The 26,602-nt window shown below is 50.3% G+C and overlaps 1 protein-coding gene across 5 annotated transcripts; it reads right to left on the reverse strand.

Moving 5' to 3' along the window:
• On the reverse strand, nt 1–26,366 carry PKM (pyruvate kinase M1/2). 5 transcript variants are annotated; one of them, XM_055536886.1, is made up of 12 exons: nt 26,213–26,304; nt 25,353–25,475; nt 14,699–14,880; nt 14,066–14,157; nt 11,182–11,313; nt 10,614–10,800; nt 9,516–9,786; nt 7,642–7,792; nt 7,265–7,417; nt 4,163–4,329; nt 1,665–1,846; nt 1–733 (listed from the first exon to the last, which is right to left on the reverse strand). In XM_055536886.1, the coding sequence occupies exons 2-12, from the start codon at nt 25,385–25,387 to the stop codon at nt 627–629; spliced, it is 1,659 nt and encodes a 552-aa protein (XP_055392861.1). In that variant the 5' UTR covers nt 25,388–25,475; nt 26,213–26,304; the 3' UTR covers nt 1–626. The 5 variants fall into 5 exon arrangements, 4 of the variants coding, with proteins under 4 accessions (XP_055392861.1, XP_055392862.1, XP_055392863.1 ...); XM_055536887.1 differs by lacking the exon at nt 25,353–25,475 and having other exon boundaries at nt 26,213–26,366; XM_055536888.1 differs by lacking the exons at nt 4,163–4,329; nt 14,066–14,157; nt 25,353–25,475; nt 26,213–26,304 and adding exons at nt 3,612–3,778; nt 17,125–17,173.
• Between the last annotated feature and the right edge of the window lie 236 nt (nt 26,367–26,602).

Raw genomic sequence — 26,602 nt, forward strand, 5'->3', positions numbered from 1 at the left:
GGTGCTTCAGCTGTTGTTTATTGACATACAGGTAGGCTCTATAGCAACAAGCCTGGAGGCAGCTGCAGTAGTGGGGGAAATGGAAGATGGGGGGGTGGTGTTTGTCTGCAGCATCGGCTGGGTGGAGTGAAGGAAGAGAAGTATATGGTGCACAAGGTGAGGGAGGCTGAGGGGGTTGGAGAAGCAAGTAAGGGCCAGGGCCAGAGTCTACTTAAACTGGAACCACTGCCCCATGCCCTGAGGCCCCTACTCTTGATCCCGGGCCAGGGCTGGGAATTCTCTGGATATCCATTTTCTACAGGAGCTGAATCGGGTATACAAAGGAAGGGAAGCAGGAGCTGTTGCCCTGTGTGTGAAGCTCTGGGGCCTCCAGTCCTGCCTGCATCCCTCCTGCATCCCCTGCTTGGATGCAGCCACATGATGAGTGGCCCAGCTCTGAACTACCCCACCCAAGCAGAGTCTTAAAACCAGCCAGGTTTCACAGAGGTGTTCATCTTCTTCCCTGGTGTCCCAGCCCACCAGTGCCACATTACAGCCCCAAGTGAGCACTACAAGCAATGCTGGCCTAACGGATGGTTTGGGGAAGAGGGGTGGGACAGGGGCTGGAGGAGGGGCTTCGGAGTCCATCACGGCACAGGAACTACACGCATGGTGTTGGTGAAGCCAGAACCAGGGCGCCACCCGGTCAGCACAATGACCACGTCTCCCTTCTTGAAGAAGCCTCGGGCCTTTCCTGGAGGAAGAGGAGAGAGCTGGTAAATGAAAAATTAAGCCAAGAAGGTATACACTTGGGAGTTCAGTTCAGTCACTCAGTTGTGTCCGACTCTTTGCGACCCCATGAAGCGCAGCACGCCAGGCCTCTGTCCATCACCAACTCCCGGAGTTCACTCAAACTCATGTCCATCGAGTCGATGCCATCCAGCCATCTCATCCTGTCGTCCCCTTCTCCTCCTGCCCCCAATCCCTCCCAGCATCAGTCTTTTCCAATGAGTCAACTCTTCACATGAGGTAGCCAAAGTATTGGAGTGCCCCACAACTGAGGAAGGGCTGACAGGCCTTTACTTTCTTACACCACAAGGTGGCGCCAGCCTCACAGCCCAGGCAAAGGGAATGAGGGAGGCCTTGGTATTATTTCCTTATCACTCAGATGGCAGAGGTAGCAGGGACCTTTGGACATAATTTATTTTCTACTCAAGAAGGTGGAGAGCCCAGCCCAAGGTCACAGCTAGCTGTTTCCTCTCATCCTGTGACATCCTACTTTTACATTGTGACAAAGGCCATTTGAGTACATAATCTAAATGTGTACTGGCCCCAAGTGTAGGAGATCTGGTTAATTTTACGGGGGGAAAAAAACCCCTCAATAATGAGCAAGTGCCAAAGAATGGACAAAGGTGATTATCCAGGATCCTTTGCTTTGGATCCCGCTCCCAAAGAACGTGAGGTGAGAACATGGGCTGCTCAGCCCCACACGTCAAAGGTCCTCTCCCTGCCCTGAGCTTAGCCCAGGACTCCAGGGACTGGGAAGGAACCAGAGAACATTCCCAGTGAGGTCGGCTCTTGCCCACAAAGGCCGGCATGTTCCTCTTTCAATAGGTCTCAGAGAAGCCAGTGCTCTAGCACCTTCCCCAGCCCTCCACCGGGAGCCCTCTCTCCCTGACACGTACCAACATTCATGGCCAGGTTCACCCGGAGGTCCACGTCCTCAGCCCAGGCCTCCTGCACTGGGTCCTTACACACCACAGGGAAGATGCCGCGGTACAGGTGGGCCTGGCGAGCTGTCTGGTGATTCCGAGTCACAGCAATGATGGGGGCCCGGGGGCGATATCTGGCCACCTGATGTGCAGACCTGAGATGGGGTAGGCAGACAAGATGGTTGAATAGTCCCCTCAGGGCCTTCAGCAACAACTCACCCTGGAATCCAACTCTGCCAGCCTGAGGCTCTGACCATTTCAACATTTGCTCCCAAGACTGAGGTGTCCCATCACCCTGTATCTGCCATAGCAGATTCTTCACAGCTATGCTACCCTAAACCCCTCCTATAGGCCAGGGCCGCAGGATCATACTGACCCAGCATGGTCAGTCTTACCCACTTACTCCACATGGCCTATACTTGGCAGACCCCTTCCCCCCCATTCCCTGAACTTTTCCATTCTGGCACAGGGAAGCAGCCCTGTCCAAGCTCATCACACCCTTTTCTCTTGCTGCAAGCTACAAGCCAAGCAGCATGTGAATAGCACCTGGCACTTGACATCTGCAAAAAAAAACAAAAAACCCCAAAACAGGAGCAGAGACTACCAGCCCGCCTGGGAAATCTACAAGACAAGCCTTCCCTACTGCTGTGCCCTCTCCTGACCCCACATGACCCCCAGGCCCCTGAAACAGTCCCAGTAACTGGGCTGTAGAGCCCCAGAGTCAAACCTGAGTATCTAAGCGAGGCTGAGGATTAGAAATATAAGTGCTACCCAGAAGGCAATACTAGGGGATGGAGTGTCAGCGGGGGAGGCTCTGCCTATGAAGGATCCCCTGGAGGGGACTGGGCCCCTTTAAAACTCAAAGGCTGGATGCTTCCTTCAACACTGACACTGTACACTGGTAGGGCTGGTGTCTCAGGAGCTGGAGGGCTGCTGGCAGGTGACCCAGGGCTCAGAAGGCAAGCTGTGAGGACACACAACAGCTGTCAGGGAAACTTAAGCCATGTCACAGCAGAGGATGGCCTGCTTGAGGCCTGGCCTCCATACAAGGCTTTCAGAGGGAAGCAAGTGCTGAAGTCAGGACTCGCTGAGAGTGAAACCCCAGAAGACTGGAACTAAAAATAGCCAAGTAGCAAAGGTTGGACCTTTTCACAAAGGTCAACCCTAACGGCTGGAGCTTTTTACCCTAAGCCCTCTACTGCGGGACTCGGCACACATCTTGTGTCCTGGTCCTAAAGGCGGTCCCAGCTGCTGCTCCTTGGTGCACGGGGGTGCCTGTCTGCTCCTCTCCACCCGCCTCCTCCAGGAAACCCTAGCTGCCCCAGGGAGGAGCAGCATACCCCCAGACCCAGGGAGCAAGGGATATTAACTTGAGATCCTGGATTTGGAAGAGACTCGAGCCAGAGGCCAAGTAGAGGTCTCAGCCTGGTCGCCTGGCCCGATTGCCAGCAAGATAGCACAGTGACCTTTCCTAGGCAGCACCCACTTATCTTTGCGACTCAAAGACAGATGGGATAGGCACACCAACCAAAGAGCACTGTCAGCAAACGGCACTCATTTTGCAAACTGGACTTTTTAAAAGAGCACTTAGCTAGAAGAAGCAAAACTGGTAGTCCTTTACATTTTAAGAACAGCTTTTCAATATCAAATAACCACTTGTCATCAGGCTACCTATAGTTATCTAATTAAGTCTAGCTCGTTGTGAGGGTTTAATAAACTTGCTTTGGACCCACATGGTTCAAAACGCCCATAAGTGCTGCCGGGGGAGGGGGCTCCTTCCCTGCAGGGTCTGGGGTGCAGGCAGAGGGGTCTTACCTTGGCTCGATGCCATCTGAGCACCGTGCAGTGCACTGCTCCCAGGACCCCCAAGGAAGGGGCCCCTGAGCAGGGCATTCCCAGGGAGCTGCTGCCACCTCCTACCTGCCAGACTTGGTGAGCACGATTATGGCCCCACTGCAGCACTTGAAGGACGCCTCCACGGCCCCCACGGCGGCGGCTTCGGTGGGGTCGCTGGTAATGGGTGACAGGCGACGGAGCTCCTCGAACAATTGCAAATGGTAGATGGCAGCCTCTGCCTCACGGGCAATCTAGGGGCAACATCCGTCCAGAGGGACGAGGGGGACAGAGCTGTCAGAGCCGTGTCACACGGGACGGGGAAGGGAAGAGTCGCACAGACAGCTGGGGAGGAGCAAGTCCCTGGGTACAGGGGCCAAGAACAGCCCGATCACTGGAGGTTCTGAGCTGAGTGAGATCAAGACTTGCAGAACCAGCCCCTCACCAGGTGCCTGTGACATGGCCGTGCCTTCTGAGCCGGAGGATCCTGTAGCCCTGTCCTGCCCTGACCTCCCTGGCTGGCTTCCTGCAGACGAGAGGAGCGTCCTAGGCTCAGGGCTTGGGCCCTGGCTGTCGTCTAGAGTGGCTGGAGCAAAAGGCTGTTTATCCTACAGAGTTACCTGCCCTCGGGGCCCTACCTGCCAGACTCCGTGAGAACTATCAAAGCTGCCGCTAAACACTTATATGAAGCCTCCACGCTGCCCATGGCCATGGCTTCCATGAGGTCTGTGGAGTGACTTGAGGCTCGCGCAAGTTCTTCAAACAGCTTGCGGTGGAACATGGCTGCCTCAGCCTCACGAGCTATCTGTAAGGTTTAGAGGGAGGGGAGGCAAGGAAGAGGGAAGAAGGGCGGGGAGGAAAAACAAACGAGAGACAACAACATGGAAAGACAGAACGGGGAATTAATGAGAGGAAGGTACCGTAGGTTAATTGGCTAAGTCTCTCCTTCAGGCAGATGCAAAGAGGCAGGGTGGTGAAAGCCTGCAGGGAGGTTCAAGCGTCAATGGCTACTGATCCTCCTCCATCAGAGGGGAAACTGGTTCTTCCATTCTGGAAGGATCTCTTGATTTTGGTAGGTCTCCCTGACTGGCAGTGGGGGTGAGGGAGACAATATGACGGCAGGCTCTAACGCCTCAGCATAGAAACATGCGGAGGCTGGGGCCCCTCCGCGGCTCCCTGGCAGGACTCGACCACGCTGCCTCATGACATAGCTCGCAGGAAGGAATAGGCCCCCCTCCTCACATGGCTGCCTGGTTACCACAGGGCTTCGTGTCTAGCTTCCTCCATGCACACATGGAGTGCCTGCTTGGCTTCAGACACAGATATGCTACCTGCCTTTCCAGTGGCCTGCGGTAGAAGCACACTGAGCAGCGCTAGAAAGCTGGGGTCAAAGCCAAGGACAGGCGGCTTGACCACATTCTAAGCGGGCAGCTGGAAATCAGCAAGCTTGTGAGGGGCACACTGAACAGCCATGTGAAGAGTCAGGTGCCTGTGGAAGCACACAGGTAAGCTTACCAAGGCATTTGATTAAAATCGAATGATTAAAACACCCATGAGAAAGCCACTGTGTTATTCATAGACCATCTGCTCAGATAACACCAAGAATTAGAAAACTTAAGCTTTAGAGGGTTATAATGCAGTTATGAGCGTCTTAGACAATGATGGGTGAGGGAAGAATCAGTAACGCCATCTCATTAATCTGACAGGATGAGCCAATGAGTGGCCGAATTTGCTAGGTTAAAGGGTTTCTTCCTGCAAGAATGGAATGCATGCAGCCCAGAAGGACAGGGCACATGAACAGGAAAGAGAACCATAGCTGGTACTACCTAGCCCATAGTTAAGAACGTCAATTGCGTCAGTTACAGAGAAAGCAGTGGACAGTTAAGAGGGGAAGCTATTGGCCAGTGTTAACTGGTGACATGGCCAGGAGAACTCACCTCCTGAATAGTGCCATGCAATCCCAGTCTCACAGTTCTAAGGTGTTTGTTCAAAGAAAAGATTGGGTTTGGAAAAACAGACATGCTTGCAGAGCCTGGAGTCTGGTTTAGTCTCTGACAGGCCCCACAGGAACACCTGTCCTGATCTGCTAGATGTGTTCTAAGAGGGAATGCTGGCTTCAGAGTCAGCTGACCTGGGTCCAAACTCAAGCTCGATTATCATGTGCCCTCATCCATTAGAAGTGGGGTGACATTGACCTCACTGAGGTTAAGAACCTGCATGAGGTCCTTAGCTGACATTTTATAACAGCAGTGCACTTTAACGCCAAGGGTGTAATTAAGCACATCCCGTCTAATTCACTCCTTAGGTAAGGCCTTGAGAGGCCCAGTGCCCAAAGACACAAAGTTCCCTACAGTCTACCATGTCAAGGTCTCAGAGGCCGTGGGGCCACATGACTAAGCAAAGCAGTTATCGTTACATATATATATATATAATTCCATATGGAAACCCATAAACACGACATCAACCACTCTAGAGGGGGCCGGTTCAAGGTCACTATCTCCCAGGAGAGAGGAAGTACTCACTGGGACAGGTGAGAAGAACCGTGAGCCTGCAGTGCATGAGCATCAGGACAGCAATCATGTCACACGGGGTGGCCATCAGCCAGAAAAACACAGCTGTCCCAAGGGCAGGCACTGGTCTCTACTGATTTCATTAGGGGCAAATCCACCCAGAACACCAAGGACAGACCAGAAGACATCTGTAGTCAAGATGTCTTGTTTCACCCCTGAAAAAGTATCCACTGTGACTGTCATGTCTTCTTTGGAAGCCACTTGAGCCTAATCACTTAGAAAGTGAAGGAGGAAAGGATGGTATCTAGTCCAGAGGTTTTTTTGGGGGGATGCACTGGAGGGATGTCACACAAAGGGCTTGGGGTCCTTTGCTGGCTGGAAAATGAACAGGAAGGTTAAAGAAACAGTTTGCTGAGCTACACATTATCAACAGCCACCTAGGACCCTTGTGAAAGTCTATCTGTAGCGCTCATTTCCCCAGGCCTGTGTTCCTCTTTAGGATGCTTTAGAGCAGAGGCAGCCAGGCTGTGGGTCATGGTCCAGCAGAAGACCCTGGAAAAGCTAGCTCCCACAGGAGAATGAGGAGCGGCCACGAGGGCTCCTCCAGACACTCTCACCCCAGGGCCAGCTGGGATCAGCCAGCCTTCCACCTGTTTCTATTTGTGGGCCTGTCACCCCTCCCTTAAACCCCACTGCTAGGGTGAGTGCAACAGCTCAGCAAAGCAGGCGCTGCTGCAGGTACCATGCAAGGCCAGCTCACAGCCAAATCAGTGCAGGCCCAGAGGACCCCGTCAGGGAGGCACTGGCTGGGACAGGTGGGGAATCAAAACGGAAGCCAAATGCAGGCCGGCTGGGAGCAGGAGCTCTTGGACTTTTCCAGAACAGGGCAGAAGGGCTCAGGTCCTCTAGACTGTCCAGGGGGAAGCAGTACAGATATCCCAGGACTCAAGCAAGGGAAAGATGCACACCCCAAAGATGGGAGTGAACTGTGCTACGTGTGATGAAGGAGGCCGCCTCCAGAACAGAAGGGACTAGGAGACGGGTGTGGGCAGGAAGGCAGAAGAGCAAAAAAAAAAAAACATCAAAAAAGACACCCCCATGACTCCAGCACACACCCCCTCACTCTGCTTGTGACTTGGAGGACAATAAAAGATCGAGGGCACAGAGGGTGACACTACAAGGTGTCCCCATATGCTGGAGTTCGCCTCCACCCGCAGTGGGAGAACTTACCAGGTGCTGCATGCGGACAGCTTCCAGGGGGTAGTCCCCTTTGGCCGTCTCTCCGGACAGCATGATGCAGTCGGCTCCATCCAAGACGGCATTGGCCACGTCACTGCCCTCTGCCCGGGTAGGGCGAGGCTTCTTGATCATGCTCTCCAACATCTGGGAGGGGACACAGCATTTGTGAGACATGGCCTGGGAGGGCTTTGGACACAAGGTGACCCCCTGGAGAGCATGTATGTGCAGAATCCGGCTTTGTGTAGGTGTGTGGGGGCAGGTGGGGGGAATAGGTATGTGTATGATGTGGGGCAGGGTCCATGGGAAGAGACCAGGTAGCCTCCAGAGCTTCCTTGTATAAGGATGCATGCTCAGGGAGAGGCACACACCTGTGTGGCACAGATGACGGGCTTCCCAGCTCGGTTGCACCGACCAATCATCATCTTCTGGGCAAGGAAGACCTTCTCTGCAGGGATCTCAATGCCCAGATCACCACGCGCCACCATGATCCCATCACTGGCTTCCAGGATCTCGTCAAACCTGACAGGCAAGTTGCAGAGACAGAGGTTATACAAACAGGGGCCTCACGTACGGTGGCACAAAGTTTCCCGGGATTCTCTGACTTGGCCATTCTTGCACCAGGACAAGTACCCATGACATCATCACAGGGGTGTTCCAGCTGTCTCAGTCCCCCAAAGGGGCCAACAGTTCTGCTCGCTGGACTCCTTCAGCACCAGGATGCCAGGATGGACACTTCACTGAGGGGAAGGGGAGGGGACAGGGGTCTCCTCCAAAATCCCATGGGTTCACTTCCTCTCCAACTCTGTCTTTTTTCCCTTTTTATTTTACATTGAGGTATAGCTGATTAACCCTGTCTTGATAGTTTCAGATGCACAGCAGAGCGACTCAGCCATACACACATGTGCACCCACTCTCCCCTAGACCCTCCTCCCACCCCGGTTGCCATGTAACACCAAGCAGAGTTCCCTGTGCTATGCAGTAGTCCTTGTGGGTCATCCATTTTAAATACAGAAGTGTGTACAGGTCCATCCCAAACTCCCTGACCATTCCTTCCTCCCATCGTTCCCGTCTGGTAACCGTAAGTCCATCATCTGTGTCCACCTGCATCTTATGAGGTCCTTCTTAAGGTGTCTCTACCATCTGCATTTCAGTCATCACTGCTGGGGCAGAAATGGAACCCAAGGTGGCTGACTGCTCTTGACACAAAGGTCCATGGCCTCTTCCAGTCAAGGATACTGGAAGGCTGCTCCTTCAGAGATCCTTCCCCAATGTGTTGAAGGCACAAGAACATGGCCTTGCCTGGCCTGAAGCCAAACTCAGCAGGTGCCCATGGCTCATCAGGATGGCAGAGGGAGAGCCCCATTTCCCCGTACAATGGACACTGACACAAAGCTAAGGACAGCAAGGCTGCAACAGTGGGCGGCACGGCTCCTCCCACTCTTCCCACGCACACACCTGACCACTCACGTAAGCCTGGGTTGTCAGTAGGGAGGCCAAGCAGGAGTAGATGTCACCCAGCTGGCCTTACTCGTGTGGCTCTACCTGGTGAGCACTGGGGAGGCAGTGGAGCAGGACTGGGACCATGTAGAACCAGAGGAAGACAGCATGTTTTCCCCAGGGAGGTGGATACCACGCCAGAGCTGACCCAACCAACAATCCCACTGCTTGCCAAGAGAAGGAGCCCCCTGTTCCTGAGAGCCTGCTGTCTTTCCCCTTGGTGGCCCCCAATTCCAGCAAACTTAGCCAGTGGAGGAACACTACGCATGGTCCTTGAGCCCGGGAGTAGTGGTGACCCTGTCCCTCTCCAGTGCTGCTCCCTGGAACAATGTCAAGATGTTGGCACCCCAATCATCTGTGAAGCCTTTTTTCTCCCCCTTGAAATACCAATACCAATATCAGGCATGTGCACTAAGTCACTTCAGTTGTGTCTGCTTTTGCGACCCTATGGATGGTTGCCCACCAGGCTCCTCTGTCCATGGGATACTCCAGACAAGAATACTAGAGTGGGTTGCCATTCCCTTCACCAGGGGATCTTCTCAACCCAAGGACAGAACTCACAACTCCTACACTGGCAGGTGGGTTCTTTACCACTAGGGCCACCTGGCAAGCCCACCAATATCATAGGATATTCTGAGTCAATGGTCTGAAATAAGTTTGAGAGGTTATTTCTAATGGGCAGGTGGCAGGCTACATATTGCTCTGCAGAGAGCTCGGTTGGGGCTGAAGGAGGCAGGGGACTTACCTTCGAACTCCCTCATGATTCTCGATTTTGCTGATTATCTTGATGTTCTTTCCTTTCTCTCCCAGGACCTTCCTGACTTCATGGACATCAGAAGCCTTGCGGATGAAAGACGCAAACACCATATCCACGTCCTGCTCCACCCCAAACTTTAGATCCTGGATGTCCTTTTCTGACACAGCAGGCAGGTCCACGGCAGCCCCAGGGAGGTTCACACCCTTCTTGCTGCCCAAGGAGCCACCATTCTCTACCTCCGTCACCAGGAAGTCAGGACCTGTATGGAATGGAACAGGTTGGGGAGGCCGAGCCCTGGGCGCAGGTGTCCCCACCAGGAGGCAGGCTCTCCCCAGTCGAGAGAACTGGGAAGGGGTGCGTAGTGGGTGGCGGAGCCACACTGCCAGGGCTCACACTCCAACTCAACTGTGACAAGTCCATCAGCCTCTCAGTGTCTCAGCTCCAAAGGGACGATAGTGTCTACTCATTAGGTTGTTTCAAAATTTAAACAAATCTACATGTAAAGAAAGAGCTTAGAACATTGCAGATCACTTAAAGGTTAGCTAGCATTCCCAGGCACACTGGAGTCCTATAGACACCATGTTAAGTGGATGAAGGACGGAAGCAAATCTTTAAATAGTGAGGATGGGTAAAAGCGCTTCTCACCTGCTCTCCAGGAGTACAACTGAACTGGAGTGAAATCTGTTTTTGAGGATAGCAGTTTATTATAAAAGGAACTCCTGGGACTTCCCTGGTGGTCCAGTGTTTAAGAATCCACTTTGCAATGCAGAGGAAGTGAGTTTGATCCCTGGTGGGGGAACTAAGATCCCACAGGCTGCACAGCCACTAAGCCCTCGAGCCACAAAAAAATGAGCCCATGTGCCACAGAGTCCAGTGTTGCAACTAAAGACTCCATGTGCTACAACTAAGACCCAATGCAGCCAAAATAAATATAAATAAATAAATAGATTATTTGAAAAAAGAAAGGAAGTCCTGAGACTATATAGATTCAGTCTCTCTGCCAACCAAACAACCTTCCTATCTTCTGGCAAGGAAATTTAGAGATGGGAGCTGGTTTTAAACAATCAGACCGACTTCTGTCCCTACCTTTCTGCTTCACCAGCAGAGAAATAAGCCCATCATCCACATAGATCTTGCTGCCCACATCCACCACCTTGCAAATGTTCTTGTAGTCCAGCCACAGGATGTTCTCATCACACTTTTCCATGTAGGCATTGTCCAGGGTGATCTTCAGTGTGGCTCCCTTCTTCAGCTCCACCTCAGCGGTGCCGCTCTGCAGCAGACAAGAGAGTAAGCCACAAGTCCAAAGCTGGGCCTTCCTGGCAGGAGAACAGTTTTTTCCTCTTGGGAACCAGGATTAAATTTCAGTTGGAAGTAACAATAAAGCCTTTTCTAACTTAGTGTATTTCAAGGAAATAACCCAAGAATAACCTACAGTGTTTCAGTTATACTAAAGAGGAAGAGATAAGCTGCTCCCTAAAAGACTTGGAAGGAGGTTTCTTTCTGGTACTGTTTCTTAGCAAAGCAGGTCAAAGGAAGACTTTCTACACTGATGGATAAAACTCTCCTTTATAGACCTAAGCTTTGAGAAACATGGCTTCTGGGCTTTCTGGTCCCCTATGCCTTCTCTCCTGCTTCTCCCCAAGATACTCACGCCCTTGATGAGCCCGGTTCGGATCTCAGGTCCTTTAGTGTCCAGGGCCACTGCCACTGGCCGATAGAGAATGGGGTCTGAAGCAAAGCTCTCCGTGGCTTCACGTACATTCTTGATGGTCTCTGCATGGTACTGGGGGAAAAGAGGGGAGACGATAAGCTCCACATCTGTCATCCCACACAACGGGATCTAGGATTAGCACTGAAGCTGGTCACCAGGATTCTAGACCACTGCCTCCATCACCGAGCATCCTCTACCTGCTTACATCCACCTCCTCGCCTCTCCTCACTTCTTGTCATCCCCGAGCACCAAGTTGAGCTCCCTGTGCTATACAGCAGATTCCTGCCAGCTCTCCACCTACTTCTCCACTGCCATCACCCACTCTAAGGGCAAATCTTAGGAACTTTAGAATACTTACACCCATACCTTTAATGGTTTTTGGTGGCAACATAAAAGAGGCTTGTTTCCTCCCCCTCCAGCCTCTAGGATTCAACAAACATCCTCAGCAAACAAAGCAGACAACTGGGGTAAAAGACCTTGTATCTGGATAATAATGCTCTGGCCACCAGAGTTAGAATGACAGATCCGACAATTCTGAGCTCTTCTCTATCGATTACAACTGCAATTCAAACTCAGGTATTTACTTAAGCTGACGCAGCCCAAGTTAAATACGTTGCTCAAGTCATGCAGGCCTGGTTCTGACAATCACTTCCTCCAGTCTGATTAGAAAAGGAAACAGAACATGGAGAGGTGGGAATACACTTCTCTGAACTAACTGACCTTTGCTATTTCTCACTTGCAACAAATCCTGGCTTCAGTCTCACCCTGGAAGCCCTTTCTCTTTCCCATTAGCCATTACTGTTTGACTAAAAAGGGACTCAGAGCCAAGATGGCAAAAGTTCCTAGTGCTATCAGTGTGACATTGCTGATAACACAGGCTCCCAACTCTGTGGGCCTCATCCTTCAACCACCACCATCTGGGTGAGTGGCACCGGAGAATACGACACATCTTGCCCACAAGAGCTGCCAAAAGTGGGGGCTAGACACACTCTGGCAAAGCTGTCAAAAGACCAGATGCAATAACAACAAAACCAAAAAAAGAGATCAGATGGTAGATGTTCCTCTGTCTGAGTGAAGGACAGAAAGCAAATCCAATGTTCTGCTTAGCAGAGTATTAAAAACGGTCAAAAGTTGGAAGTTTGTCAAACTATAACTGTTTACATTATATAACTAATATTTCAGATCAGTTTCCAAAACTCTGATTCCAGGGGCAACATAACTTCATCCTGGTCAAAAACCTCAAATTAAACCCTCAAGGGATTTCCCAGGTGGTCCGGTGGTTAAGACTCTGTGCCTCCAAGGCAGGGGCCCTGGGTTTGTTTGATCCCTGGTTGGGGAACTAAGATCCTGCCATACAGTGTAGAAAAAGAAAACAAATTCCAACTCTGGGAATAAGAGTCAAAGCACAGATAATCACCAAATGCGTCTTGAAGTTTAAAACACCAACCCCCCTGAGCCAGCCCCCTCCAACAGGTGCAGATACCACCCTCTCCCCCTGCCATTTCAGAGCTGTGTGGTATTATTTTACTGGATGGAAGAGGCCATAAAGCCTGGTTAAAGGTCAACTTCCTAAAAGCTATTTCTTATTTCTGCTCCTTCCCCTGCACACAGCAGACCCTGGCACAAGTCAGCAGGAGGGATCAATTGTGAATGGACCTTCACTGGTGTCTCTAGCTCTCTCTTTGGGCTGAGCGCAGGCCTGCAGGAATGCCTAGTGACTGCTGCGGAGGACTCTTCACCTTTGGGGAATTAAGAATGCCATCTGTGGGCTTCTTAACCTGCCCCAGGGTGCCTGCTGAGCGCAGTTCCTCTGAACTTGGTCAGGTCCCTGTGACATTTGGAGGCTATAAGCTGTTTATGGAACATGGGGTAGGGAACCTACGAGGAACACTCTCATGTTTCCAGAAAGGAGGCATACAGTTCTTGGATTGCATTTACTGAGGCTTTATTTTTAGTTAAACTTATCACCAACTTCCAAATGCCAGAGGGCAACCCCTTACCCCTTGACCTCACAGGGCAGCATTTTCTTTATTCTGAACAGGAAATACAGAGTCCAAGAGGAGCAAGAGCTTGCCTCCTCCACTAGTCTTCTATTGATGCCAGTATGAAATCCCATGGCACTGTTCCTCAGGCAGCCCACACACTCCTCAAAATGAGCTTGGGAATAGAAGCACGATGGAGCACTTCCCAATAGCTGTCACCTGGTCCCAGGGGTCAAGTCAGCTCATAAACAGCCCCAGTGCTAACATACTCCTCCCAGATCACTGGACAAGTGTGCTGACTTTATTTTAATGTCCCAGAACTCCTGGGAAGGGACAGGCTGGGAACACAATGTTGATGAAGTGGGGTACTACACGCCAGGACCCAGTCCTTCACTTGCAATAGTGGAAACCCTTCTCTGGGACCTGCCCCGTTTATCATGGGTCTAAAATAAAAATAGGCCAGAATAACCTGCAGGGTGACTTACTGGTTCATCATTGCAATTATGAGCTGTTATAGAAACCCTGGTGCAGAAGTGTCAAGCCCCATGGCTTAGAGGGGATTCCAGGAAAACCCTTCCATGCTTTCCTTATCAAAGGCTAACGGAGCACAGGTGCTGGGGAGAACCATGGCCAATAACAAAGCAGGTCATCTTTGCTTAAGGAGACTTGGCCACTTGAGATGTCAGGGGTGGGGGGGTAAGAACAGTAGGGATGGGCTGGTGAAGACAACCTTCCCATTGATTCCCCACTTTTTCCTGCCTGGTCCACTGTGGCTAAATAAACACGGCATGCCCACCCTGTTTCCTACAAGCTGCCCCAGGGGCCACACCATCAAGGCTCACCTCGTGGGTTCCATGAGAGAAGTTCAAACGAGCCACATTCATTCCAGACTTAATCATCTCCTTCAATGTCTCCACTGCTCGTGAAGCTGGGCCTAGTTCAGAAAAAAACAAAAAAAAAGTTTGAAAGTCATTAAATGTTCATTATCCAAAAGAGGATTAACACTTCAAGTGTGCTTCAGTTTAAAGAACTCTTAATAACCAAGGTAAAATGTAGCCAGCCTTGAAGCCCAGTCAGATGTCCAACTACAGCATTTTGGTTGAACAGAACAAGTCCACAAGATCTTTCCTAGGTCTCTGAGACCCTCTAAATTTTACCTTTAGCAGAACACATAAAGCATATGAATTCCTTCCTGCAAATTCCTATGAACTCAGTTTGAAGAAGGAAATGGCAACCCACTCCAGTATTCCTGTCTGACAAATCCCATGGACAGAGGGGCCTCGTGGGCTACAGTCCATGGGTCACAAAGAGTTGGACAGGTCTGAGCGACCAAGTCCATGACTTCATTTCCCTTGAGAATCTCTCTGTAGCATCTTGCTCAGAGCCCAGGTTTGCTACATTTAGTCTTTTGGGGGGAGAAAAGATCACTGTCTCAGGAAGCCCTTGTTTCAGGGGGAGTGGGCACCCGCACTCACCGATGGTACAGATGATGCCAGTGTTTCGGGCCGTGATGGGCGGGGAGTCAATGTCCAGGCGGCACATGTGCTCCAGAAATGTGTCGGCCATGGCTGCGTGCAGCTGCTGAGTCTGAATGAAGGCCGTCCCGGCGTCGCTGTGGTGCTTCGACATGGCTCCTGATGTGTTGGGTCCAGAGGAACTGGAGAGAGTGTGATCTGCCTGAATGGCTAATATATAGCTTGGCACAGAAGCTGCTTCCTGCTTACACATTAACTCAACAAGCATGCTCTGTGCACAAGCCACAGGCAGCCCCGCCACACTCTGGCTACGTGGGTGCTCAAGTCGGGCCATGGGCTCTCATTATCATGAGCAAGTAGGAAAGACCCCAAAGAATAAGTCAAAACCACATTCCCAATGAATGTACTTCCCAGGCACATGTTAAACACACACCTCCCTCACACTGGGATAATGTCTATCTTGACAACTTCCCTACTAGTAATCCTGTAAATGGCACCATTTACATGCACTGCAGGAGTTTCCTCAAAAGGAAGTTTTGTCAAAAAGAGCCAATCTTCCAGGGATACAGACAACTCACCCTAGCTTAGTACCGTGGTCAATCTCGATCTTTTTGTGAAAAGCTGTCTCAAAGCTATAAACATCTGCTATGGGGTGTGGTACCCATACTCTCTCTTCACAGTCCCCACCCAAACCCAAAGTGACTTTCCTGGTCGTGGAGACCACTATTCAGGTAGCCTCCTAGTCCTGGAGTCCTAGGTTTCACTAACCCACAAGGACACATAAGTCCATTCCTCGATTCACCATAAGCTGGACGGTATGCCCCAGCCCACTGAGAGGCAAAAAAAACCATCCCTGGACAGGTAAGTCCAACCAGAACCAAGAATGCAAAATATTTTTTTCCCCAGGAATTAACTACATCTGGTACTTTCAGTCAGAAGGACTTAGGCACATTCAAAGCAATTTGCGTCAAACCAAGGATAACCACAATAGTCCTAGCCTGGCTCTAAAATTATTGCACTATGAAGAAATTAACACTGCTTGTCAAATCCTTTCCAGGTTGATCTTCTGACCCGCCACCCATTCCCTATCTAAGTCTGGAAAGCACACCACTCACAGTAACAAAGATCATCTGTTCCAGGTAATTAATCAGCCCAGGTCATAAGCCTGACCCAGGGCACAATGGTTCAGACCTTTATTTTTCCTCATTGCTGACTTTACAACTAAACTCAGTCAGTTAGTTAGCTGATTATAGACAAGAGACTTGAGAAGCTTCCAGGCAGTGTCTGAAGACTTATCAGGTAAGCACGTGAGCCAGAAACTTGCAGTCCTCATCAGAAACCTTTTTGCAGGTTTTCAGACCAAGGGCTGCTCCTTCTCAAATCCTGTGCCTAAGTACTGCAGCCGAGGCACAAGAACAAGCCTTTCTTTTGCCCTGTCCCACCTCCTCCAAAATCTCAGGGCTCCAAACCAAGGCACCCCATCCATGTAATCCTTACTCTTTCCCCTCCTGCATCCTTGACTGAGCGGCCTCTCCAGGTGGCTGGGGCACAGCACGCATCTAAACCCGCCTGACACTTTCAAAAAGTCTGGTGAACTTCAAGAAGCTCTGTGACCAGGTATTAAGTGAGTCTCCTACAAGCTGCTGAAAACCGATAGCTATAGATCCCCAACTACACCTTTAAAAACTAAGACACCAGCCAACTATCCCACGTGGCATATACACTGTTCCTTTCGATATGTATCTCTTAACTCCCCACAACATACCAGGTACCGAGACGAAAACAACATCCTCTCCACCAAAAAACAACATCCTTTCCTCCACAACCTAGTGGTTTCGTATCTCTTAGCACCATGACCTTGAGGTAGTCCGGTGTTTGCCAAATGATGTTTCAGAGCACCTATTAACGCCTATGTGTCAAATCGAAGTTATAGCTATGCCCCCTCCCCCACCCAATCTGAGAACTTCTGAATCACTGACAGGATGGCCTGGGCAGCCAAGGTCCCACCGTGCACTCAGGGTGGAAGCTGGGCTTACACAGTAGCACCCACTATTACTGTGGTGCATCTGGCTGTGAAGGGAACACCACTGAAGAGATGGTTCCCGTGGTGGCACACCGAGGCCACTGGGACACACAGGTCTCGCTGTGGCCTCCAGGCAAATGCAGTCATCCAGTGTGACCTCAATGAGTGGGTTAAAGTGACTCTTCTTAAAAATCATCAGTTGGGGACCTCACTGGCAGTCCAGTGGTTAAGACTCCACACTTCCATTGCAAGGACCATGAGTCTGATCCTCAGCTGGGAAAGTAAGATCCCACTGCTGTGTGTGGCCCCCAAAAGAAGCATTAGTTGGATCGGCTCTAGACCTGAAACATTAGGGTCTCCTTGCAAAGACCCCCGAGTGGGGCCACTGATTATCGTGTCGTACCTTGTGTTCTCTGGGCTTGGGCTTCCGGTGACATAATGCTCTTTTTTTGACTCAGGGTGGCTCCTTGGCCCCACTTGAAAAGACTGCTCGGAGCTGAGAAAGGTTTGCCCTGCAGAGCTGTACAAGGATTAAGGTAAAAGCTGAGTGCAACTAAAGCTCTTTGGGGTAATGGAGAAATCACCTTAATAACCAGGTATCCAGGCAGTGGTAGTTCCTAGAGGTTCAGCTATGTTATAAATTAATACACAGGAGTCATCCAAGAAAATTCTCAGGTAAAAGAGTTGTCAGTGGCTCCTTTGCAATGCTTTATCCCCTCCCCTATAACGTCTCTTTACACCTTGGTTTACTAATATTTCACTATTGCCCCCCACCCCTTCTTTGGGAGGGGAGGCACTAAATTAAACATACATAACTGGACTGGAAGGATACCTACCAAAATATTATCAGCATATTATCTGCATGGTAGGATTACAAGCAAATTTCTTTCTTCTCTTTACTAGAAAGTTTACTGATACTACTTTCATAAGAAAAATTCTAAATGTACCTCTTTCAAAAATGACACATTTACAAGCGTCCTGGTAAAAATGTTGGAATTAAAACAAAAGTGAAGGTCCTCGTGCCATTATTCAACTGCCACTCTATGTACCTCAGGAATATTCTAAACATGGTAGAGGTAGAATAATGCATCTTGGGCCCTAGATCATAAACTCACAGCAGGATAGCTTCACTGACTAAGACGATCAACCTTAGGAATTCTCTGGTGGTTCAGTGTTTAGGACTCAGCGCTTTCACTCCCTGGGCCCAGGTTCAATCCCTAGTTGGCAAACTAAGATCCCACAAGCCACATGGCACAGTGAGGAAAAAAGAAACCTGAGTCACTCTAACACCACGGTTACCAAACGATGGTCCGTGAGAGCAGAACTTTCAAAGACATTATTTGCCTTCTTTAATGTGCTGGTATTTGTACGGATGGTGCAGAAGCAATGGGCAGGTAAAACCTTGATTCATCCAGAACCTCCAAGTTGGGGGGGGGGAGGAAAGCTAATATGGTCCATAGGACAACTCTGTGCCCCAAATCTGAGTTACATGCCCAAATCCAACAAACTTATCTTCCTATTTAGTCTGCCCTCAAGCATCAGAGCAAAATCTTTGTGACAAGGATATCCTGGTACAGAAGGGCTGCCTTAACAACAGGAGATGCTATCAGCAGATACAATTAATACACTCGGCTCAACCACTAACCCTATTTCATCATCTCAGATTAAACCTGAGGTCTACAAGCTCTGATCTTTTGCTCACCCAGGCTACTAAGTACAAAAATAACAAGTGAAATTTTACTTGCTATTTGAGTGTGTGTACCCACCAGCAATCCAAAAAAGCTGGCTTGTCAGCAAGTCTGTCCAGATTCCTATGAGATCTCACCATGTCCTTAAAGTCCACTAGCAAACCAGAGACCTTGTCATCTGCCCAGGTCCCCAGCTGGGTTTCCATCCCCTCAAGCTTTGCCCTGAAGCCTCCCATGAGCCTCTTCTCCAGAGCACAAGCTGCCCATCCCCACCTAAAACACCCCCTGGATTCTCCCCCAGCCTCGGCCCTGGTTTCTCAGGGCCGGCTTCTGGGACGAGCTCCCCAACACCCTCAGGCTGGCCAATGGGACAGTGCCTACCAGCACACGTTACCCAGCTCATGCCAGTCTGACTCATTCCTACATCCTCCTCCTCAGGAGGCACAGACATGCAGAGCCAACCTCCAGCCAGCAGTGGAAGCTGGGCGTCTCCACTGATGGCAGCAAATGCCACGCCCGGGTACGGGAACCTGCATCTTGAGCCCGAGCCCCTGCTGTAGCATCCTCCTCAGAGACATTTCTCCTCTGTGAGAACAAGACACCCTCAGAGGCCTGAGAGCAGGCTCAAGTGGCAGCTCAGCTCCACGGGCCCCAACTCCGACCTCTCCTTTCCAAGTGGCTCCTGGTCTTCTGAAGCCCCAGTTCTGTTCACGCCAGACACAAGTCTTGGATCACTCCTTAGAAACCAGGGGGTAGAAACCATAAAAGAAAAACTACCCAACACGTCACTGAGAGCCAGTACTGCTGGCAGGGTGTGCTGGAAGGACTCACACTTCACTCCACTGATTCGAGTTTCCCCAAAGCCCACATCATTCTGCCCTAGAAAGCCAGCTTGGCCTGTGAGCCCACATCTGCATAAGCCAACCTTTAACCAATGCGTGCTCTGATGCCAATCTCACTACACAGGCTGACTCAATGATGGCACCTGCTGCCCACAAGTGTGACACCAATCTGCAATCTACATCTCCACGTTTCCAAGCCAGCATGGAGGTCTGATTCCCAAATCTTTGGCATACCCACAACCATTAGAAAGTTTTCATCAGAATATGTTGGACAGGGACTTTCCTGCTAGCCCAGTGGCTAAGACTCCAAGCTCCCAATGCAGAGGGCCCAGGTTTGATCCTTGATCAGGGAACTAGATCCCACGTGCCGCAACTAAGACCTGACCTGATGAAATAAATAAATATTAAAAAAAATGCTGGACAAGGCATTCAGGTCAGTCTGCTTTCTAGGAGCTCTGTTAGTAGACGATGGAGCAGAAAAATATAATTCCCAAGACTGGCCCTTATCTGACAAAGGCAGCGACAAAATCAAAATGGTGCCAGGCCAGCCACAAAACCTAATAAGGTCCGGAGTGAATCCTCAGCTGTTCATCCTATTTGTTGTTGTCGGTCGGTTGCACCTTATTCTTTTGTGACCCCATGGACTGTAGCCCACCAGGCTCCTCTGTCCATTCAATTCTCCAGGCAAGAATACTAGAGTCATTGCAACTTCCTACTCCAGGGAGTCGGGATTGTCTCCTGAACTGGCAGATAGGTCCCCTACACTGAGCCACCTGAGAAGCCCTTCATCCTCCTACACAGTTAGAGTAATGATAACAGTATATACGCGTATGGAGTGGGGCCAGGACAAGCAGTTCTTAGCTAAGAGATGGGAATATTAAGTCCATTCTCTCCTCAACAGGTCCCATAACAGAAAGCAAAGTCTGGCGTTACCATGTTACACAGAACAAAATGAGCCCCACTGTAGGTTTAAGTAAAATTCCCTCGCTCTTTTATTCAGGGTTAGAACTAAGTGACTTAAATATTATACACAGGAGCCCAAGGTCCTATTTCAAATCTGAGTCTGCAATAGGGCACAAAAGCTGATGCTAAACGAGCCCACTCCTATAAGGACCACTCAACTCCAGAGCAGGAAGTTCTGAGTCAGAGAAACTGCTACCATTTCAAATGCTGAGGATTTCCTGGTTCGATCACAGATGCCTAGAGAAGAGACCTGGTTTCAGTCTGAAGGAGGAAGTGGAGACAAAGCTTTTGCTGAGTTGTGCTCCTTACTAAACTTAAAATTATGAGGCAGTGCTTCAGGGTGTAAGACTGACACTCTGGAAGCACCAAGGGACCTGGGACCCTGATTCAGGATCCTTCCAAGTCAGGTACAACACCAGGGGAGGGATAGCCTCAGAAAAGGGAGGCCTTGGCTCAGCACCTAAAGGAGGAGCTGCCCTGAATCAATCATAGCTGCAGGGAGAAGAGGAGGGGATGGGAGGAGGAAGGGCATGCCAGATCTCCCAAGCACTGACCTACTTAGTATGCCTGGTCTCCCTACAGTGACCACCATAGGTTTGCTTCTGTTTTGAACTGAAGGAAGAAACATTAACATCTATATTTCTGCCACCCAGAACTGACCATTAATATTATCCAAGGAATTCCCTGGCAGTCCAATGGTTAGGACTCCACACTTTCACTGCCAAGGGCTGGGTTCAAACCTGGTTGGGGAACTAAGATGCTGTGAGATATGGCCAGAAAAAAATTGTTCTTAATCCAGATTTTTAGACTTAAAATTACCCTTGTATCCAATTCATTTGTCCTCCATCCCCAGGTGGTTCCTCCAACCCTTTCACATCACATCCTAATACCCAACCAAGGTCATGAATTTTCTATCCTTATAGTTCATCTAAGGGTGTCTGTATCTCTATTCAACACTATGATACTGCTGCTTCTATAATACGCTAAGTAATACACTGAAAGGCATTATCAAACAACTTGCTTTCACAGCATATTTAAGGTCTATCCAGTTGGCACAAAGCTCTAGTTAATTCATATGAACTGCTATACTAGCCCAGTGTGTGACTAGACTATTTATGCATTCCCTCACTGGTTGATCGTTTTCCCACTAAACCCAATTTTTCCTCATTAATCAATACTATAATATTTCTCCTAGTACATGTCTCTTTGTGCAGGGGTGGCTTCTATAGCCAGAGGTGTATTCCTGGGCCACAGGGTATGCTTGCTTTCTGTTCTACAAAATAGTGCTTAATTGCTCTCCAAAGTGGTTACATTAATTTACAACCAACCAGTCAAGTGAGTTCTTGCCTTCCCACACCTTTGCCAACACTTGACACTATCAGACTCTTACGTTTGCCCAATTGATTGGTGATGTGTTAATCTGCTCTCTAACAAAATAACAAAAGAGGAATATCAGATATCAGGATAGTTTTCTTTTGAGTCTTTACTTTCCTGCCTCTTAACCAGACTAAAACTTCAGTGCTCCTTCAAAACGTTGTATGGCTTGGTCTCATATGCCATGACTGCACTCATCACCTGAGAAAGGGGTGATGTGACACCAGTCACCTACAGTTAAATATTACCTGTTGGCTGATTAAATGTTTGGAAGGGCTGGGGCTCCTTTCAGATAGTTTTTATAAGAAAAAAAAAATTTTTTTTTAATATAAACTGCCATCAGCCGAGCTGGTCCACACTCTGAAATGCCACGAGCAGCAACCCTGTCATAGCTAGTCTTGGTATCTCCCCAACTAAAGCCCTTGTCTGACTTCCAAACAACTTGCTGGCGTCAGGAAAGAGCGGCTTACGGGTCCCCAGGAGTTTTGCCTATAGGGAGAAGTGGGGGAGGGGAGTCAGAGGCCACCAGAAGTACTGAAGCTTGGCTCTCCCTCCTACGTGCGGACCGGCACAAACCAATATAGGAAAAACGGCTGCAGGGGTGGGGTTGCTCCACTTGGTGGCCCTGCCCACCTCCCCTCCTAAGCGGAGCAGTCATAGGAGGAGGTCCAAAGGTTCAGAAGAGTCTGCACACACTGCCACTCACCACCCATCCTGGCTCACCTCCCCTAAAACAGCTGCTTTAACAAAGCCCCAAATAATCAGCCTATTCATTTATCTAGTCCTTGGCTAGTTTGTGGTTAAAGAGAGAGAGAGAAAAAAAGCAAGTTTTCAAAAAGTATGGTAGAATTAAGAATGGTCTTCATTGGGAATTCCCCGGTGGTCCAATGGTTAAGACACTGCACTTTCAAAGCAATGGGCCCACGTTCGACCCCTGGTGGGGAAACTAAGGACCCACAAGCTGTGACACAAAGCAACGCCCCCCCCCCCCACCCCAAAGAGTGGTCTTCCTTTAGTTCTATCTGTATCAGAACTGAAGCTTAAAGTGATGATTCAAGGTCCCATAGGACTGGTCACGAAATAAATCACTTACATATCTCACAAGACCCTCATTCAACAGTGTTGCAAGACAACTCTGCTCCCATGGATGCCTCATTCCTGTGGTGCACCAGTTAACTGGGATTTGACTGTGGACATTCCAAACGATTCAGAAATAAAGTTAATGTCAAATGAGTCATTTCCCCCCACCTTCACCTCAGTCTTAGCTCTTAGCCAAAATAACACACCCTTACTTGCCTTCATAAAACCTGAAGACAAATATTTAAAAACTCCTGTAGACTTGCATTACAAGTCTGTAACGTGAGTTGCATGTTTTTCAACGTTCCTGCTCTCAAACATTTCCCCATTTCTTTCACTGCCTCAACATTAAGAAATAAGCAGTTTTAAGAAATAAAATGGCATTTCCTGTGACCCCACATTAATGTCACAACACTCAGGGCACACAAGCACCTCCCCTTAGGTGTTAGCTCTGTTTGGAGTAACAGCTACCAAACTTGCCAAGTCACGGGGGCTGCAATTCCTAAAGACCCAATAACGCTTTTGGTTAAACTGTGAACACTGAAATTATTTACTTCTAATGCAGTGCTTAAAATGAGAGCAGCTGTCCTATATATGACTAATGTCCCTACATTTTGGCTCCAGTCTAGTAATGCAGAAATGAGTTCAAGGACATAATCTTTAAGTCATCATTATTCATCTTCCCTACAATGCTTATTCCCAAAAGGGTTGTCACATCCATCGCACAAGGCTCAGGACAGGTGTGCAGACTATCACTGGGGCCTGAGGCTCTGCCACGTGGCATTTAAGCACTGTCCAGAGAGCCTGGGGACCTCCACCATCCATTTGTCACCTAGCTGAGGCACTGTTAATTGGGAGGAATGCATACTTCATTATTTGACTCACTGAAAGGGGAGAGGGGATTTTTAAGCCTGCAAAGACCACAGTGCAGTTTCCCCACTCACCCAACGAAGACAGTTCTCTTAAAAGCAGAAAAATTCAAAGGTTGAGTCATCTTCTCTACATCCTCCCCCATCCCACCCCCCACAGAGATCTGGTGAGGTGTTACATACTCCTCCTCTCAGAACAGGCCCCCCTGCATTCCCAACAGCATCCTCAGGCAACCTGAGGGTGAATTATTTGCTAACAATGACATAGAGTCCTGACCTAGGGCCTCCTCTATACCCCAGGGAGTGGCCACACCCTGCATACAGCCAACAAGCAGCTACTGTCCTTTGCCTCTTATCTTAATCTCACACCAGCTGGCTGAGCAAATCCCAGAATGCTACCTGGAGCAGGTGCCAATAGAACCTGAAGATTTTAGTCTTAGGTTTGCAAGTTTGTTTCTAACCTTATAGCCAAAAGCTGTAATACCAGAGGCTGAAAGTCATCTCCCTTCTTGCCTTCCTTTGGCTAGAGGACCAAAGAGCCCCTGTTGCAAATGGAGAGCAGCAAAGTAACATTGTTAGTTACTTTGCCAACACTGTAGCAGGACCCCTGAGCAGACTGGTTTCTAGGAGATCTCTGGTATTTACATAGAGCCTGACTCCCAAAGATGAACTGAGTCTGTGTTTCGGGATGGCAGCAAGGAGTGCTCGGTTCAATTATGGATGAAGTCTTTGGGCTCACTGTGACCAAAAGAATACATCTGGGGGCATCTCACCAGAGATTAAACACTGCACCCAGTACTCAATATGTACCTATGTAAGTGTGTATATAGCGACCCACCCTTTTAACAACCAAGATGAAAAAAGTTACTATTTTCACATGGGAAATTGAGGTCCTGAGTCTGAATTCCCTCTATTATTCATATCAGTATGTAATGAGTTAAACCTATTCTGAAAGCCTGTTTTCAACTTCCCACTGCCTCTGTCCGTCATGGACCTCAGTTATCAGGATCATTTGTACGGGGAAGGATCAGTGTCCTGGGTTTGAAGAACACAGATAAGAAGGCAAGGGATGCCAACCCATTACTGGGTCTTCAAATAATCTTCAGACTGGAAGGTGCTTTTCCGCTTCATCAAACCCCGTGTGATGCCACCTGGTGAGGCCTCCTAAACTCGGCCAGGAAGTGCGTACCTTCCACGTGTGGAAGCACGTGTGTACCTTTTCACTGCACTTGCAGTGGTAACTTTTACATTCGTTTGCTAATCAGACTGAGTTCCGTAGGCTAGGACGATTTTAGTCATCCTGGTCTGGTCTCCACAGCCCTCCCCCAAACAACTCTTTATACGAGTTTTTATTGAATGAGCGCATGTACTTGGCACCAAGCTCTTGATATATTTTTACTCTCCCTCAACCCGCGGCCTCCGCGCTCTACAATCAGGCGCATCTGTTAAGCAACGCTGTTAAGTAACGTGAAGCAGAGGCAGGGAGCCAGGTGAGTGCCTCGAACTCGAGGAGGCCTCTGAGCAGCATCCAGAGGCTTGTCGGGCCGGAGATGATGCTTGGTCAGTAACGGGCCCGAAGGTCAGTGTTTCGTGATGCCGAGGAGCGGGCGCGGCAGGGCGGGTCCGGGGCCGCTACGTGCAGCCCCGCCTCGGCGGGATGGAGCCCGGGACACCGCGCTCCCCCGCCCCCAACGCCCCCTGGAGCAAGCGGAGCGCTGCGGCCGCACTATCGCATTCTGGGCGGCACAAAACGGGAACGCGCCACTGGGCAGCCACCCTTTCTTCCTCTGCAGCGGGTTAGATCAAGGGTTATGTAACCTTCTAACTGCTCCTCCGGCCGCCACTGCATCCATCTCCGGGTCGCCTGGGAGCCAGCCTGCCCATCCGCAGACCGCTGCACTTCGGGAGCTGACCCCGGAACTCCAGCCCGGGGCTGGGGAACTATGATGGAGAAGGGGGGCAGGAGATGGGAGGCCGAGGGGCGGGGACCGGAGAGCAGGCGGACGTGACCAGAACAGAGGGGGAGGGGCGAGGAGGCTGGTGGCGCGAAGGAAGGTGCGCAGGAGAGGGATGCGCTGGAGCGGACGTGACCAGAGAGGCGGGGGAGGGGCGGGAGCCAGGGCGTGAATGAGGGTAGGTACAAGAAGGGGACAGCAGCTGAATGGAGGAAGAACAGGGGAGCGGAGCTTGGGGACTTTCAAGGAGAAGTTACAGAAAGCATCAGAATGAGGGGGACACGGACAGGTTGAAAACAAGAAGCGAGTATTAAGGACGATGGGAAAGGGACGGGCATAGGAGCAGAGTGGAAACGGGGGAGACTGATGCATGAAAGGAAACTATCAAATTAGGAGAATAAAGGGAGGAAGACGAGAGCGAGACCAGATAGAGAAGGGAGGAATAGGGAGGTGAGAATGGGACCAGAATGGGGATGGGAGATCAGGGACTGGGGAAAGAAAGGGGCTGGCTGACCCATCTGCCTTCGGAAGAAGCGGGAGCTGGGGGCTTTGAAGGAGACCCTAGGTACAAGCAGCCTTTCTCTTTTCTGATCCCAATCGGGTGAGCCCAAGATGCCCCGGATCCTGCGCCATCCTGAGTGCGCAGGCGGGCCAGCATTCCGCACTGCCCCGGGAGACGGAGCCCCGGTGGGGACGGATGGCTCAGTCTCTCCCCACGCTCACCTCCGACGTGGTCCGGCTCGGGATGCGCTGCTACTGCACACGGGTCTGGAGGCTCGCGACGCGTCGCTCCAATGCGGGGATCCGCTGCCTTAGCCTCAAGGTTATCCCGACTGTGGGCCGCCGCAATCCCTCCGCCGCCCCGCCTCCCATCCAATCCTGGCTCCCGGCTCTCGGGGCCCCGCCCCTCCGCGTCCTCGCCGGGCACAGTCACCTTCAGTAGGAAGTGCCGCGGAGGCGGAACGGGGGAATCAGGTTGCCCTTTGAGGGAGGACTACATTCCGTGGCGGAAGGACACGAAAAATAAAACTCGCAGCATTGAAGCTCTTTAGGGCCCAATGGGGAAGCGGCGAGACGGGAGGACCCGCCCTCGGAGCTCTGGAGCCCTCCCTC

Source organism: Bubalus kerabau, chromosome 10 (genome assembly GCF_029407905.1).
Source record: "Bubalus kerabau isolate K-KA32 ecotype Philippines breed swamp buffalo chromosome 10, PCC_UOA_SB_1v2, whole genome shotgun sequence".
In the NCBI taxonomy this organism is placed as follows: Eukaryota; Metazoa; Chordata; class Mammalia; order Artiodactyla; family Bovidae; genus Bubalus; species Bubalus kerabau.

What these genes read in the sequence shown, in the direction of transcription:
- PKM (XM_055536886.1), bottom strand. Translation starts at nt 25,387, where the DNA reads ATGGATGCAGTGGCGGCCGGAGGAGCAGTTAGAAG. An exon ending in TCTCTCATGGAACCCACGAG is followed by an intron (nt 11,314 to 14,065) that starts GTGAGCCTTGAT and finishes CTTTTCCCCCAG; the next exon opens with TACCATGCAGAGACCATCAA. An exon ending in AATCATGAGGGAGTTCGAAG is followed by an intron (nt 7,793 to 9,515) that starts GTAAGTCCCCTG and finishes CTTGCCTGTCAG; the next exon opens with GTTTGACGAGATCCTGGAAG.